The sequence below is a fragment of the Delphinus delphis genome, chromosome 12 (genome assembly GCF_949987515.2).
Source record: "Delphinus delphis chromosome 12, mDelDel1.2, whole genome shotgun sequence".
NCBI lineage: Eukaryota > Metazoa > Chordata > Mammalia > Artiodactyla > Delphinidae > Delphinus > Delphinus delphis.
In genome coordinates, this window is record NC_082694.2 from 44,451,513 (window position 1) to 44,465,290 (window position 13,778).

General features: G+C 39.7%; 1 protein-coding gene across 2 annotated transcripts in view; it reads right to left on the reverse strand.

The window, feature by feature from the left end:
- Positions 1-13,778, reverse strand: part of EML6 (EMAP like 6) — a 319,300-nt gene that overhangs the window by 69,271 nt on the left and 236,251 nt on the right. For both annotated transcript variants that reach the window (XM_060027575.1, XM_060027574.1), the window contains exon 24: positions 1,973-2,061. In XM_060027575.1, coding sequence (XP_059883558.1) covers positions 1,973-2,061 — 89 coding nt within the window. The remainder of the gene's footprint in view (positions 1-1,972; positions 2,062-13,778) is intronic.

The following is a 13,778-nucleotide window of genomic DNA, read 5'->3' on the forward strand; positions in this document are numbered from 1 at the left end:
CAGGTATGTCATTATCATCATCATTTTGCAGAGGAGGTGACTGGAGCCCACAGAGAGGTTAGTCACTTAAATCCCAGCCTGCTTGGCAAGCAGAGGGAAAGTCGAGCTCCAGAGACTTGGGCTGCTAGTATAGAGCCGGCTTATCTGCACCATGCTGCATCAGATGAATATAAATTGGACATTTTAATATTTGGCATAGTTAACAATTTGCTGGGTAGACTTTGTGTTAGTTTCACCATGACTGTTTCTTAAAAAAAAAAAAAATCTTCTTTGAAAAGGAGATTTTCAAAATCCTTCATACTTAATTGAAGAGCCTGACAATACTGGTAAGTAAAATGATGAGCTACCTCTTTGGAGCTCTTAGTAATGCCAATACCAGGGTGGCCAGGCTGAGGAGACATTAGCTGGAGGGACTCCCCAACCAACAGCACCAGAGATCAGCCTCTGGAACAATAACTGTACACTGCAGAGGGACAAACTAACTCATCAGAGCCAGAGCCTGGCACTTCAGGAAGACTTAACATAAATTTCCCTTTGGTAGATTTTTTTCTAACATAATAACTGCTCACCTGTCCCAAGTTGGCCTCATCCTCAATGTCCGATTGCATCTTATTTTATCAGTAGAATACTTATTTGGGGCACTAGAACAGGTGAAGTGATGTAAAATGATGCTGCACTGTCTAGGCTGTGAAGTCACACGCAGACCCCTCTAGGCTAGGATCACAGCTCCAAGGTCCTTTTACTTTCCTGGAGCCTTAATTTCCCTGTCTGTAAAATGAGACTGATAAGTATCAGGCGAGGCTGCTGTGAGGACTGGATTATAGGTATATGAAGTGCCCGGCACATTCCACAGATGTTCAGTGAAGGAATGACATAACTTAAAATATCCCTTACTCAAGGCTATTAAAGTTTCCCCATATAAAATAAGTTAAAATGAAGACTGGTCAAAGATAAATAAACTGGAGTTGGAGAGTGAGATCAATTGATCCATTAACAGTTTCCACTAATACAATGCCATCACCCATAACAACATGGGTTTCTTATGTACTGCACATATATTTCCTTTAGAAACAATGAAAATATTATGAATGGACATGAGTCCAGATGTCTCTGGGAGTACATTAGAATACCGGGATTGTTTATATTACTGGCTAACTGAAGCTAGAGAGAGGAAGACGCCTGTCCCTCAGTGGCGTACACTTGACCCTTTTTCCTCTAAGGAAGCAATATTTCCTTTTCTTTCATCGAAGGTTACATAGCGAAAAAATGAGAGAGATTGTCTCCTGGGACTAAAAGGATGTCCTTAGTGCTAATCAGGCAATGACTTTTTGGCCATCAGGGTTCACTACATGGAAGCACTGTGCAGGCTGAAAGACAAAAGCAGCGAGCCTTTAGGAAGAGCTTTTAGGAAGGCGTTAGTTCATGGATTCAAAAATTTTATCTAGGCTTTGACTTCAGCAATTAAAAGATGGTGTATGTGGCTAAGAGCACGAGGAAAATATAGAAAAAGGAAACAGTTTGCTACATTAGGATGGTCAGGTTGTGGAATGTTTTGTTTTGAAAAATAATTTCTCTTCTTGTAGAAGGTACTTTTACTATTACAAACAGTAACCACTGAGAAAGCACGTTTCAAAACTTTACGTTCATAAAAAGCTTTGCATAAAATGACAGGACACGTAGAATGGGAAAAGTAATATGTAGCATCCAAATTGTTAGCTCAGTCATTGTCTTCTGGCAGAGAAAAATTAAGCAGAATGCCAACTATGCATTGCTACGTTTGTGGTCTAGTAAATCCATATGTCCTCAGAAAGTAGGAAACCAGGCTAAGCAGGCAGATTTAAGAAATGGTCAAGCTTAAAGATACACAAACTATAACTCATATTAGTGAATAATAACTGATAGGTTTTGTTAAAATGCACATATTAAATTTTCATGAAATACTTTTTAAAAAAGCTTTGTGTCTGACTGTTACCTCTGAAGGTCTTATTATATGCCGTTTGCCTCTTGGAGCTTCAAAAAAGAGTTGTTCTTTGGCACCTGAATTAACTTGCAGTAATTTCCCTGTTATGAGAGAATAAAGTAGGAAGACAATTAAACTCTGCATTTATCTTTTTGTTATAAAGTGATGAGCGTGATTGCAACTATTTTGATTCATTTTAATCAAAGTCTCATAAACTGACTAAATATATGTTGAATGATCCAGAAGTGCATGTAAAGACAATTACATGGCAAGGTACAAACTCTAAAGCTATGATTTTTAAAAATACGAACCTCATAAAATCCGACCTTGAACATCCTTCAAAACTAGAAGAATCAAGCTTGCTGTGTTTTCCTCTGTTGCATTGAAAGTAGCTATTTTTCCAAAGCCTGACAAAATTTTTTTTTTGCTCTTTTCCCCTGTTGCCTCCTAGCACAGAAATGTAGTAAAAGCAAACTGCTTTGGAAAGAATTATGGCACTGGAAGCAAGAACCTCGTAAGCGTTTGTGCTTACTAGGATATAAATTCTAAATTTGCCCTTTAACATTTAGAAACAGGAAGACAAGGACACATAAAACAAACTGTAAATGCTCATTCCAATTCCCCCTTCCTTTTTCACTTGAAAATTTATAAAGAAATCTGAGACTTTTCCCAAAACAAAATGTTGAGCAAAAATAGTCTTTCGGTCTGATGTAAATTTTTAATCTTGGACTCATTTTGATTAATGTTGAAAAATATTAGATTTCTTAATTCTCCTCCTATCATATCAATGATCCTCTATGGCTTGAAAATTTAAATGACTCAAAAGATCTACTTTCTAGTATTTTTTCAGCGTGTTTTAAACGATGGGAAGTCCCAAACATATATGGAAGTAACAGTATAAAGAAGCCCTATGGGGCCAATGTCCAGCCTCGATGGTTATTAGCACATGGCTGGCCCTGGTTATTAGCACATGGCTGGTTATTAGCACATGGCTGGCCCTGCTGCAGGAACCTCCTCATTCCCTCACCCCAGATTACTTTGAAGAAAACGTCAGATATCCTAACATTTCATCTGCAAATAATTCAGTGTACGTATGCACACTAACGTTTCCTACTCTCTCTCTTTCTTGCATAACCATTTATATCTAGTAGCCTTGAAATGTCCTTCGTGGAAAAAATAATAGCAAAATAAGAACTCCGTGTTACATCATGTTCTTTAAAGTTTAAGCGGGTACCACCTAGGTCTGAAATCTAGTTTGGCTAAACTTCAGGAGTTGCAGGTCTGTTTCTAAATGACTAATTAAAAACAAGGTTCTCTCATTTCCTAAACGAAACCTGGATCATTTCCAGTTTGCTGAGTTATAAAATAGTGATTAGGGGGTTTGCCTTGGCTGTGAGGAGCAAGTAAATTTGAAAACGTTTTCTCTGAAATGGGCCCGTCTTCCGGACTTTATGGCTCAACATACACAAATCAGAAAAGAAAAAAGGGAGTTAAATGAGCTTTGGCTATTTAGCATTATATGAAAATGAGTAATCAATATTTTTCCAATGAACTAGATATATCTGCAAAGTATACTTTTAGAATTCTCAAGAACGACTGCAAATAACAAAGGATGTGGGAAAAGGATTAAAAGAGTCAATGAAAACATTCTTTGAATATAGATAATTTTAGATATTTTTGGCCATGAGATCGATACTAAGAGAACTCAAAGGATTGTAGCTCTCGGATAATCCTAACAACTCACTTTACACCACAGCTTCAAAGATCATGCTTTACTTTAAAAACAACCCAAAAACTATAAAAATAGCTCAGGGAAGTATTTTCTGACTGCAGGAATGTTTACAAAACTACTTCTGCAAGCACCAGAAATGCTTTGCAGCTCCACAGACACCTGTGGGTACCTACCAAGCCCACGCCCTTCCCTGAGAACTGCCCTGCACCGTGGGCTGGGCCCCTGCGGTCTTGTCTGCACTCTGGAGGTGGACGTTGACCCAGGAGCGACCAGGCTAGAGACTAGGCTACAGTCAAATTCTCTCTCCTGGGAAATTGGAATCTTAGGCTGAATCAGTGGGTGCCTTGCTGGGAGGAGATGTAGCCTTTGGGACTGGGGGTGGCATTTGGGGGCAACAGAAAGTGGGTCTTGTGCAAATGAATTAGGGAAAGCCGGCCTGTGCAGAGAGAGGGACCACAAGCGGGCACCAGACCCAGGAGACCAGTGGACACTGAGACGGGCTGCCTCAGAGCAGGAGAGGAGGAGAGGGGAGCTCCCTGGCTGGGTTCTAGGCATTTTCTGATTCATTCCTAAAGCCAGTTCTTGGAAGATGTGGCTTCCTCCTCTTGGATTCTATGAAATATCCCTATCTTTCCAATAAAGTCATTCTTTATTCTTATTTTTAAATTTAAGCTGGCTTGAGTGGGTTTCTGAAATCAGGGATATGAAGAAATTTTTAAAAAATCAATTATTCTTGTGTTAGGAAGGTAGAATTATGGGTGTGTTTTCCCCCCCAAAATTTTCTTTACTACTGTTATTAAACTGTATTTTTTTTTTTTTTTGAAGCACAGAGGAACGATTTAGGTCACCACTCCTTTTTTTCCACTGCCTGCTGCTCTGTAATATATAACCACGGAAATATTCTGAAGACAGGAGCAGAAGCAAAGAGCAAAAAGTATAATTTGCCCCTGAATAACAGTAACCCTATTCTTTTAGAATCCTCACATTTTTATTAACAAGAAATGTCTATTCACACAGAATAAGAGAATTGAGATAGCTGTCCCCATCACTAAGCAGGTACAGTAAATCACACATATTGCAGGTGCCTAGAGCTTTATAATCCAGAGTGATTCATACATGTCACCCCGGTTGCTATAGAATTTACAAGTTAGAACAATTCCAAAATTGGTACTAAATAAACCAAACACATCAGGGCATTTGCAGTGAAAATGGGAATGAGATGTTCTATCATGGCTCAAACTGTTAGTTGGTAAAAGATCTTACAGTCCTGATATTTCTGGAAATGAACTAACAGCAGTGAGAAAATACCCTTCCATGTTTCCTCTCTTTCCATTTATATTTTTTCTTTCTCAGGCATTCTGTGCAGGAGCTTTTATTCAGGGGTAGCTGCTGTTCCTGCACAAGCCCGATGAGCTTTTCAGTTTTCCTGGGACCTGAGGTTGCCATGGACACGGAAGGCTGCGGAGGCTGGCGGCTGTGCCATTCCCCACCCCTGACGAGCCAGCTGGCTCCGGCAAATGTGTTCACTATTTTTGACAAGATCAAAGGAATGAAACAGATCCCTGCATCTAAGTTCTGCTCTCTTCCCTCTGTAGGCCCTCGAGGCCCTGCTGTGAAAAGCTAGGCTGATCTTGAGGCAGCCTGGCACGTGCTGGAGGGTAGGCATTTTAGGAACTGGGAGATCAGGAGCAGAAGAATATCAATATGACACACGTCTCGTGGCAACAAAATTGGAGTTAAACCAGGGAAGATTCACGGGTACACTTGCTCTTATTCTCCAGATGGCATAACTCCTCCCTAAAAATCAAAAATATTCTGTTCTCCTCTCAGGCCACAGAAACCATTTGGTCTGATCCTCTTAACTAACTGAAGGGGCCACTTCGGATGAGAGGCAAAGTGGCTTTTTAAAGACCCTGGCCTCCTTACTCTGTCTTTCCCATCGCCCTATGTGCTAGTTGGACCACAGACTCTGGCTTTGGGCAGAATTATGGAAATAGTGAGGTTTGCCTCTCTCCCTGCAAAGTGATGGCTCCACATTGAGGACCTTAAAACTGACCTCCGCCCAGGCCCCTCTATGGTGGCAGCCCACCGATCCCCACCAAGGGCTTACCCTTCCCATCCGGAGTTAATTCCTCTTTATATCCCTACATCTGACAGAGGGCCTACAACATATTTAAAGAATAAAAAAAAAAATAACCTTCCCCAAATGTAAATACAACTGCAATGTCCCGTCTCATCGCCATTTAGGATAGCTACTATCAAAAACGAAACAAAACAGAAAATAACAAGTGTTGGTGAGGATGCAGAGAAGTTGAAACCCTTGTGCACTGTTGGTGGGAGTGTAAAATGGTGCATCTGCTGGGGAAGACAGTATGGTGGTTCCTCAAAAAATTAAAAGTGGAATTATCATTTTTTCCAGAAATTTGACTTCTGGACATATACTCAAAAGAACTGTACACCCTGTTCATAGCAGCATTATTCACAATAGCCAAAAGTTGTAGGCAACCCAAGTAACCACTGATGGATGAATGGATAAACAAAATGTGGAAATAGGCAGTCTACCAGAAAAAGAATTCAGAATAATGATAGTAAAAATCTGGGAAAAAATCCCAAAATCTGGGAAATAGAACAGACAAACTGCAAGATACATTTAAAAAGGACTTAGAAGAACTAAAGATGAAACAAACAACAATGAACAACACAAAAAATGAAATTAAAAATACTCTAGATGGGATCAATAGCAGAATAACTGAGGCAGAAGAACAGATAAGTGACCTGGAAGATAAAATACTGCAAATAACTACTGCAGAGCAGAATAAAGAAAAAAGAATGAAAAGAACTGAGGACAGTCTCAGAGACCTCTGGGACAACATTAAATGCACCAACATTTGAATTATAGGGGTTCCAGAAGAAGAAGAGAAAAAGAAAGGGACTGAGAAAATATTTGAAGAGATTATAGTTGAAAACTTTCCTAATATGGGAAAGGAAATAATTAATCAAGTCCAGGAAGCACACAGAGTCCCATACAGGATAAATCCAAGGAGAAACATGCCAATACACATATTAATCAAACTGTCAAAAATTAAATACAAAGAAAACATATTAAAAGCAGCAAGGGAAAAAAAACAAATAACATACAAGGGAATCCCATTAAGGTTAAGAGCTGATCTTTCAGCAGAAACTCTGCAAGCCAGAAGGGACTGGCAGGACATATTTAAAGTGATGAAGGAGAAAAACCTGCAACCAAGATTACTCTACCCAGCAAGGATCTCATTCAGATTTGATGGAGAAATTAAAACCTTTACAGACAAACAAAAGCTGAGAGAGTTCAGCACCACCAAACCATCTTTACAACAAATGCTAAAGGAACTTCTCTAGGCAGGAAACACAAGAGAAGGAAAAGACCTACAATAAGGAACCCAAACAATTAAGAAAATGGGAATAGGAACATACATATCGATAATTACCTTAAATGTAAATGGACTAAATGCTCCCACCAAAAGACACAGACTGGCTGAATGGATAGAAAAACAAGACCCATATATATGCTGTCTACAAGAAACCCACTTCACACCTAGAGACACATACAGACTGAAAGTAAGGGGATGGAAAAAGATATTCCATGCAAAAGGAAACCAAAAGAAAGCTGGAGTAGCAATTCTCATATCAGACAAAATAGACTTTAAAATAAAGACTATTAGAAGAGACAAAGAAGGACACTACATAATGATCAAGGGATCGATCCAAGAAGAAGATATAACAATTGTAAATATTTATGCACCCAACATAGGAGCACCTCAATACATAAGGCAAATACTAACAGCCATAAAAAGGGGAAATCAACAGTAACACATTATAGTAGGGGACTTTAACACCCCACTTTCACCAATGGACACATCATCCAAAATGAAAATAAATAAGGAAACACAAGCTTTAAATGATACATTAAACAAGATGGACTTAATTGATATTTATAGGACATTCCATCCAAAAACAACAGAATACACATTTTTCTCAAGTGCTCATGGAACTTTCTCCAGGATCGATCATATCTTGGGTCACAAATGAAGCCTTGGTAAATTTAAGAAAATTGAAATTGCATCAAGTATCTTTTCTGACCACAACGCTATGAGACTAGATATCAATTACAGGAAAAGATCTGTAAAAAGTACAAACACATGGAGGCTAAACAATACATTACTTAATAATGAAGTGATCACTGAAGAAATCAAAGAGGAAATCAAAAAATACCTAGAAACAAATGACAATGGAGACACGATGACCGAAAACCTATGGGATGCAGCAAAAGCAGTTCTAAGAGGGAAGTTTATAGCAATACAAGCCTACCTTAAGAAACAGGAAATATCTCGAATAAACAACCTAACCTTGCACCTAAAGCAATTAGAGAAAGAAGAACAAAACAACCCCAAAATTAGCAGAAGGAAAGAAATCATAAAAATCAGATCAGAAATAAATGAAAAAGAAATGAAGGAAACGATAGCAAAGGTCAATAAAACTAAAAGCTCATTCTTTGAGAAGATAAACAAAATTGATAAACCATTAGCCAGACTCATCAAGAAAAAAAGGGAGAAGACTCAAATCAATAGAATCAGAAATGAAAAAGGAGAAGTAACAACTGACACTGCAGAAATACAAAAGATCATGAGAGATTACTACAAGCAACTCTATGCCAATAAAATGGACAACCTTGAAGAAATGGACAAATTCTTAGAAATGCACAACCTGCCAAGACTGAATCAGGAAGAAATAGAAAATATGAACAGACCAATCACAAGTACTGAAATTGAAACTGTGATTAAACATCTTCCAACAAACAAAAGCCCAGGACCAGATGGCTTCACAGGCGAATTCTATAAAACATTTAGAGAAGAGCTAACACCTATCCTTCTCAAACTCTTCCAAAATATAGCAGAGGGAGGAACACTCCCAAACTCATTCTACGAGGCCACCATCACCCTGATACCAAAACCAGACAATGATGTCACAAAGAAAGAAAACTACAGGCCAATATCACTGATGATCATAGATGCAAAAATCCTCAACAAAATACTAGCAAACAGAATCCAACAGCACATTAAAAGGATCATACACCATGATCAAGTGGGGTTTATTCCAGGAATGCAAGGATTCTTCAGTATACGTAAATCAATCAATGTGATACACCATATTAACAAATTGAAGGAGAAAAACCATATGATCATCTCAATAGATGCAGAGAAAGCTTTCGTCAACATTCAACACCCATTTATGATAAAAACCCTGCAGAAAGTAGGCATAGAGGGAACTTTCCTCAACATAATAAAGGCCACATATGACAAACCCACAGCCAACATCATCCTCAATGGTGAAAAACTGAAAGCATTTCCACTAAGATCAGGAACAAGACAAGGTTGCCCACTCTCACCACTCTTTTTTTTTTTTTTTTGCGGTACGCGGGCCTCTCACTGTTGTGGCCTCTCCCGTTGCGGAGCACAGGCTCCGGACGTGCAGGCTCAGCGGCCATGGCTCACGGGCCCAGCTGCTCCGCGGCATGTGGGATCTTCCCGGACCGGGGCACGAACTCATGTCCCCTACATCGGCAGGCGGACTCTCAACCACTGCGCCACCAGGGAAGCCCTCTCACCACTCTTATTCAACATAGTTTTGGAAGTTTTAGCCACAGCAATCAGAGAAGAAAAGGAAATAAAAGGAATCCAAATCAGAAAAGAAGAAGTAAAGCTGTCACTGTGTGCAGATGACATGATACTATACATAGAGAATCCTAAAGATGCTACCAGAAAACTACTAGATCTAATCAATGAATTTGGTAAAGTAGCAGGATACAAAATTAATGCACAGAAATCTCTTGCATTCCTATACACTAATGATGAAAAATCTGAAAGTGAAATCAAGAAAACACTTCCATTTACCATTGCAACAAAAAGAATAAAATATCTAGGAATAAACCTACCTAAGGAGACAAAAGACCTGTATGCAGAAAATTATAAGACACTGATGAAAGGAATTAAAGATGATACAAATAGATGGAGAGATATACCATGTTCTTGGACTAGAAGAATCAACATTGTGAAAATGACTATACTACCCAAAGGAATATACAGATTCAATGCAATCCCTATCAAACTACCACTGGCATTTTTCACAGAACTAGAACAAAAAATTTCACAATTTGTATGGAAACACAAAAGAACCCGAATAGCCAAAGCAATCTTGAGAACGAAAAACAGAGCTGGAGGAATCAGGCTCCCTGACTTCAGACTATACTACAAAGCTAGAGTAATCAAGACAGTAGGGTACTGGCACAAAAACAGAAAGATGGATCAATGGAACAGGATAGAAAGCCCAGAAATAAATCCACGCACATATGGTCACCTTATCTTTGATAAAGGAGGCAGGAATGTACAGTGGAGAAAGGACAGCCTCTTCAATAAGTGGTGCTGGGAAAACTGGACAGGTACATGTAAAAGTATGAGATTAGATCACTCCCTAACACCATACAGAAAAATAAGCTCAAAATGGATTAAAGACCTAAATGCAAGGCCAGAAACTATGAAACTGTTAGAGGAAAATATAGGCAGAACACTCTATGACATAAATCACAGCAAGATCCTTTTTGACCCTCCTCCTAGAGAAATGGAAATAAAAACAAAAATAAACAAATGGGACCTAAAGAAACTTCAAAGCTTTTGCACAGCAAAGGAAACCATAAACAAGACCAAAAGAGAACCCTCAGAATGGGAGAAAATATTTGCAAATGAAGAAACTGACAAAGGATTAATCTCCAAAGTTTACAAGCAGCTTATGCAGTCAATAACAAAAAAACAAACAACCCAATCCAAAAATGGGCAGAAGACCTATATAGACATTCCTCCAAAGAAGATATACAGACTGCCAACAAACACATGAAAGAATGCTCAACATCATTAATCATTAGAGAAATGCAAATCAAAACTACAATAAGATATTATCTCACACCAGTCAGAATGGCCATCATCAAAAAATCTAGAAACAATAAATGCTGGAGAGGGTGTGGAGAAAAGGGAACACTCTTGCACTGCTGGTGGGAATGTGAATTGGTACAGCCACTATGGAGAATAGTATGGAGGTTCCTTAAAAAACTACAAATAGAACTACCATATGACCCAGCAATCCCACTACTGGGCATATACCCTGAGAAAACCATAATTCAAAGAGTCATGTACCACAATGTTCATTGCAGCTCTATTTACAATAGCCTGGGGATGGAAGCAACCTAAGTGTCCATCATCGGATGAATGGATAAAGAAGATGTGGCACATATATACAATGGAATATTACTCAGCCATAAAAAGAAACGAAATTGAGCTATTTGTAATGAGGTGGATAGACCTAGAGTCTGTCATACAGAGTGAAGTAAGTCAAAGAGAAAAACAAATACCGTATGCTAACACATATATATGGAATTTAAGAAAAAAAATGTCATGAAGAACCTAGGGGTAAGATAGAAATAAAGACACAGACCTACTAGAGAATGGACTTGAGGATATGGGGAGGGGGAAGGGTACGCTGTGACAAAGCGAAAGAGAGGCATGGACATATATACACTACCAAATGTAAGGTAGATAGCTTGTGGGAAGCAGCCGCATAGCACAGGGAGATCAGCTCGGTGCTTTGTGACCGCCTGGAGGGGTGGGATCGGGAGGGTGGGAGGGAGGGAGACGCAAGAGGGAAGAGATATGGGAACATATGTATATGTATAACTGATTCACTGTGTTATAAAGCAGAAACAAAAAAAAATGTGGTATATACACACAATGGAATAGTATTCAGCCTTAAAAAGGAAAGTAAATCTGACACATTACAACATGGATGAACCTTCAGGACATTATGCTAAATGAAATAAGCCAGTTACAAAAAGACAGATACTGTATGATTCTACTTATATAAAGTACCTAGAATAGTCAAATTCATAGAGACATGAAGTGGAATGGTGCTTGTCAGGGTCTGGGGGATGGAGAAGGGGGAATTACTATTTAATGGGTATAGGGCTCCAATTTTATAAGATGAAAAGAGTTCTAGAGATGGATGAGGATGGTGGTTGCACAATAATGTGGATGTATTTAATGCCACTGAACTCTATACTCAAAATGGTTAAGATAGTAAATTTTATGCTAGGTGTACTTTACCACAATGAAAAATAATTTTAAAGAAATCTTCCCAATCAAAACATATTCTTCCTATGCCCCAATTTCTCTTGGTCCTTCACTCCATAAAATGTAAATAATAATTGGTTTTAACTCCCTAATGGTCAACATAGTGGTGGGATTCACGTATTATGTCAGGTGTTGCGTGTGTGTGTGTGTGTGTGTGTGTGTGTGTGTGTGTGTGTGTGTGTGTGTTGGGTTCTAAATAAAACTCACCACACTCTATTCTACATATGCATAAAGATGACCCTCACTGTTCTAAAACTTTCTCACAAAGGGGCATATCTAGGGATTTAGCCAGAGAACAAACAGGGTGAAATCCTTGCTTTTGGTTTTTTTTTTTTTTTAAATCCTTGCTTTTCAAAAAAACGATAAAGCATAGAATATCAAAGAAGGTGGGTGAGAAGCAGCTGCTTCCATTCACCCCCTGGACCTCACTGGTTCCTAGATGTCTACCAGGCCAGTGTCCTGCTTGATCATACATGCCAGCCTAAGCCCTCAGCGCTGTATCTGGATGGTCCTGACGTGAAAGTGAGAGGAACTTATCTGATTTCCCTTTGCCCTTCTTGGGACTTGCACCTCTCACAATAAATGACATGCATGCCTTCTTCCCATTTATTGCACTGTGTAAAACGCCTGCGGGTTGTAACACTTAAGTCCAAATTCTGGTGCAGCAAGTACAGCTACAAGTAAATCCCTGCCTGGCAGAAGGATCAGTCTCTGGCCACTACTTCAAGAAATACGTGAAATAAAATATTCTGGCATCTCTGAAATAACCCCTTTTTGGTCAAGGCCCTCATCATCTCTTTCTCCTGGTTTATTTTAGTTGCTTTCTAACTCCAGCCTCACTCACCCTCCCCAGGATGGTAGGGAATGCCTCACTCTAATCCCTCAGAGTTACCTAATGCCTACGGGATAAAGTTCAGGGTTAAACTTCCTAGCTTGAGGTAACAGTTCCTTTATTTGCTGTCTTGGCCTTTCTGCATTCCCTGCCCTTCCCGCCCTCAGCCACTCAGCATTACTGTTTCTTAATCCCCAGTTCTTCTTCCCACCTCCACATAGTGGTACACCCTGATCCTTCAGAGCCTGGGACGCTCGTCTCAGATGTTGCCATCTAGTGAACTTCTACTCACCTTTCAAGATCCATCTCAAAGGTCACTCCTATGAAGGCTCCATGGATTCCCCCGGGAGCTCTTTCCTCAGAGACACCACTTACCACCACAATAGACTAAAACTTCTCTGAAAGCTGGGACCCTGCCTGTTCCAAAGCAAATCTGCCCCGGACTCCAACATCAGCCAAATCCCCAGGATGGGTTTTAAAAGTGACCCACCCTAGAGCACGGATGCTGCACCCTGGGTACTTAATGCTGGCTTGGCCCACTCTGAGCCCCTGCTCACCACTTGCCCTGTGACCCACCATTTCTTACTCCCTTGCTTTACCCAGTCTGTGCTCTTATATTGTTCAGGTACAAGCATGTCTCCTGCACTAAGTTATAAACTTTGCAGAGAGTAGGAACCACGTCTCACTCCCTTCTGGATCCTCCACGTTTTCTGGCTTAAGACTGCACATGGCAAGAGCTAGGTTTGTTACATAAATAAACAGACAAATCCCCATGGCATCTGTGGGCATGACTTGGAGGAGGTAGGGGGTAGGTTGGGAGTTTTGAGAGAAACCAGAGAAACTCTAGGTGAGTTGAATGTAGCTTCCTACCTCCAATGGAGGGTGAAAATTACTTGAAACCTCTTGGGCAGTTCTCTGGGAGATGAAGAAAAGGGAATGCAGTAAGGAGGAGATACAAGTCAAGGACACAGCATGCCATACTCAGAGGTGAAGTGGTGGCTTGCTATAGTAATAGCTATGGCAATAGAAGGCAGCATATAT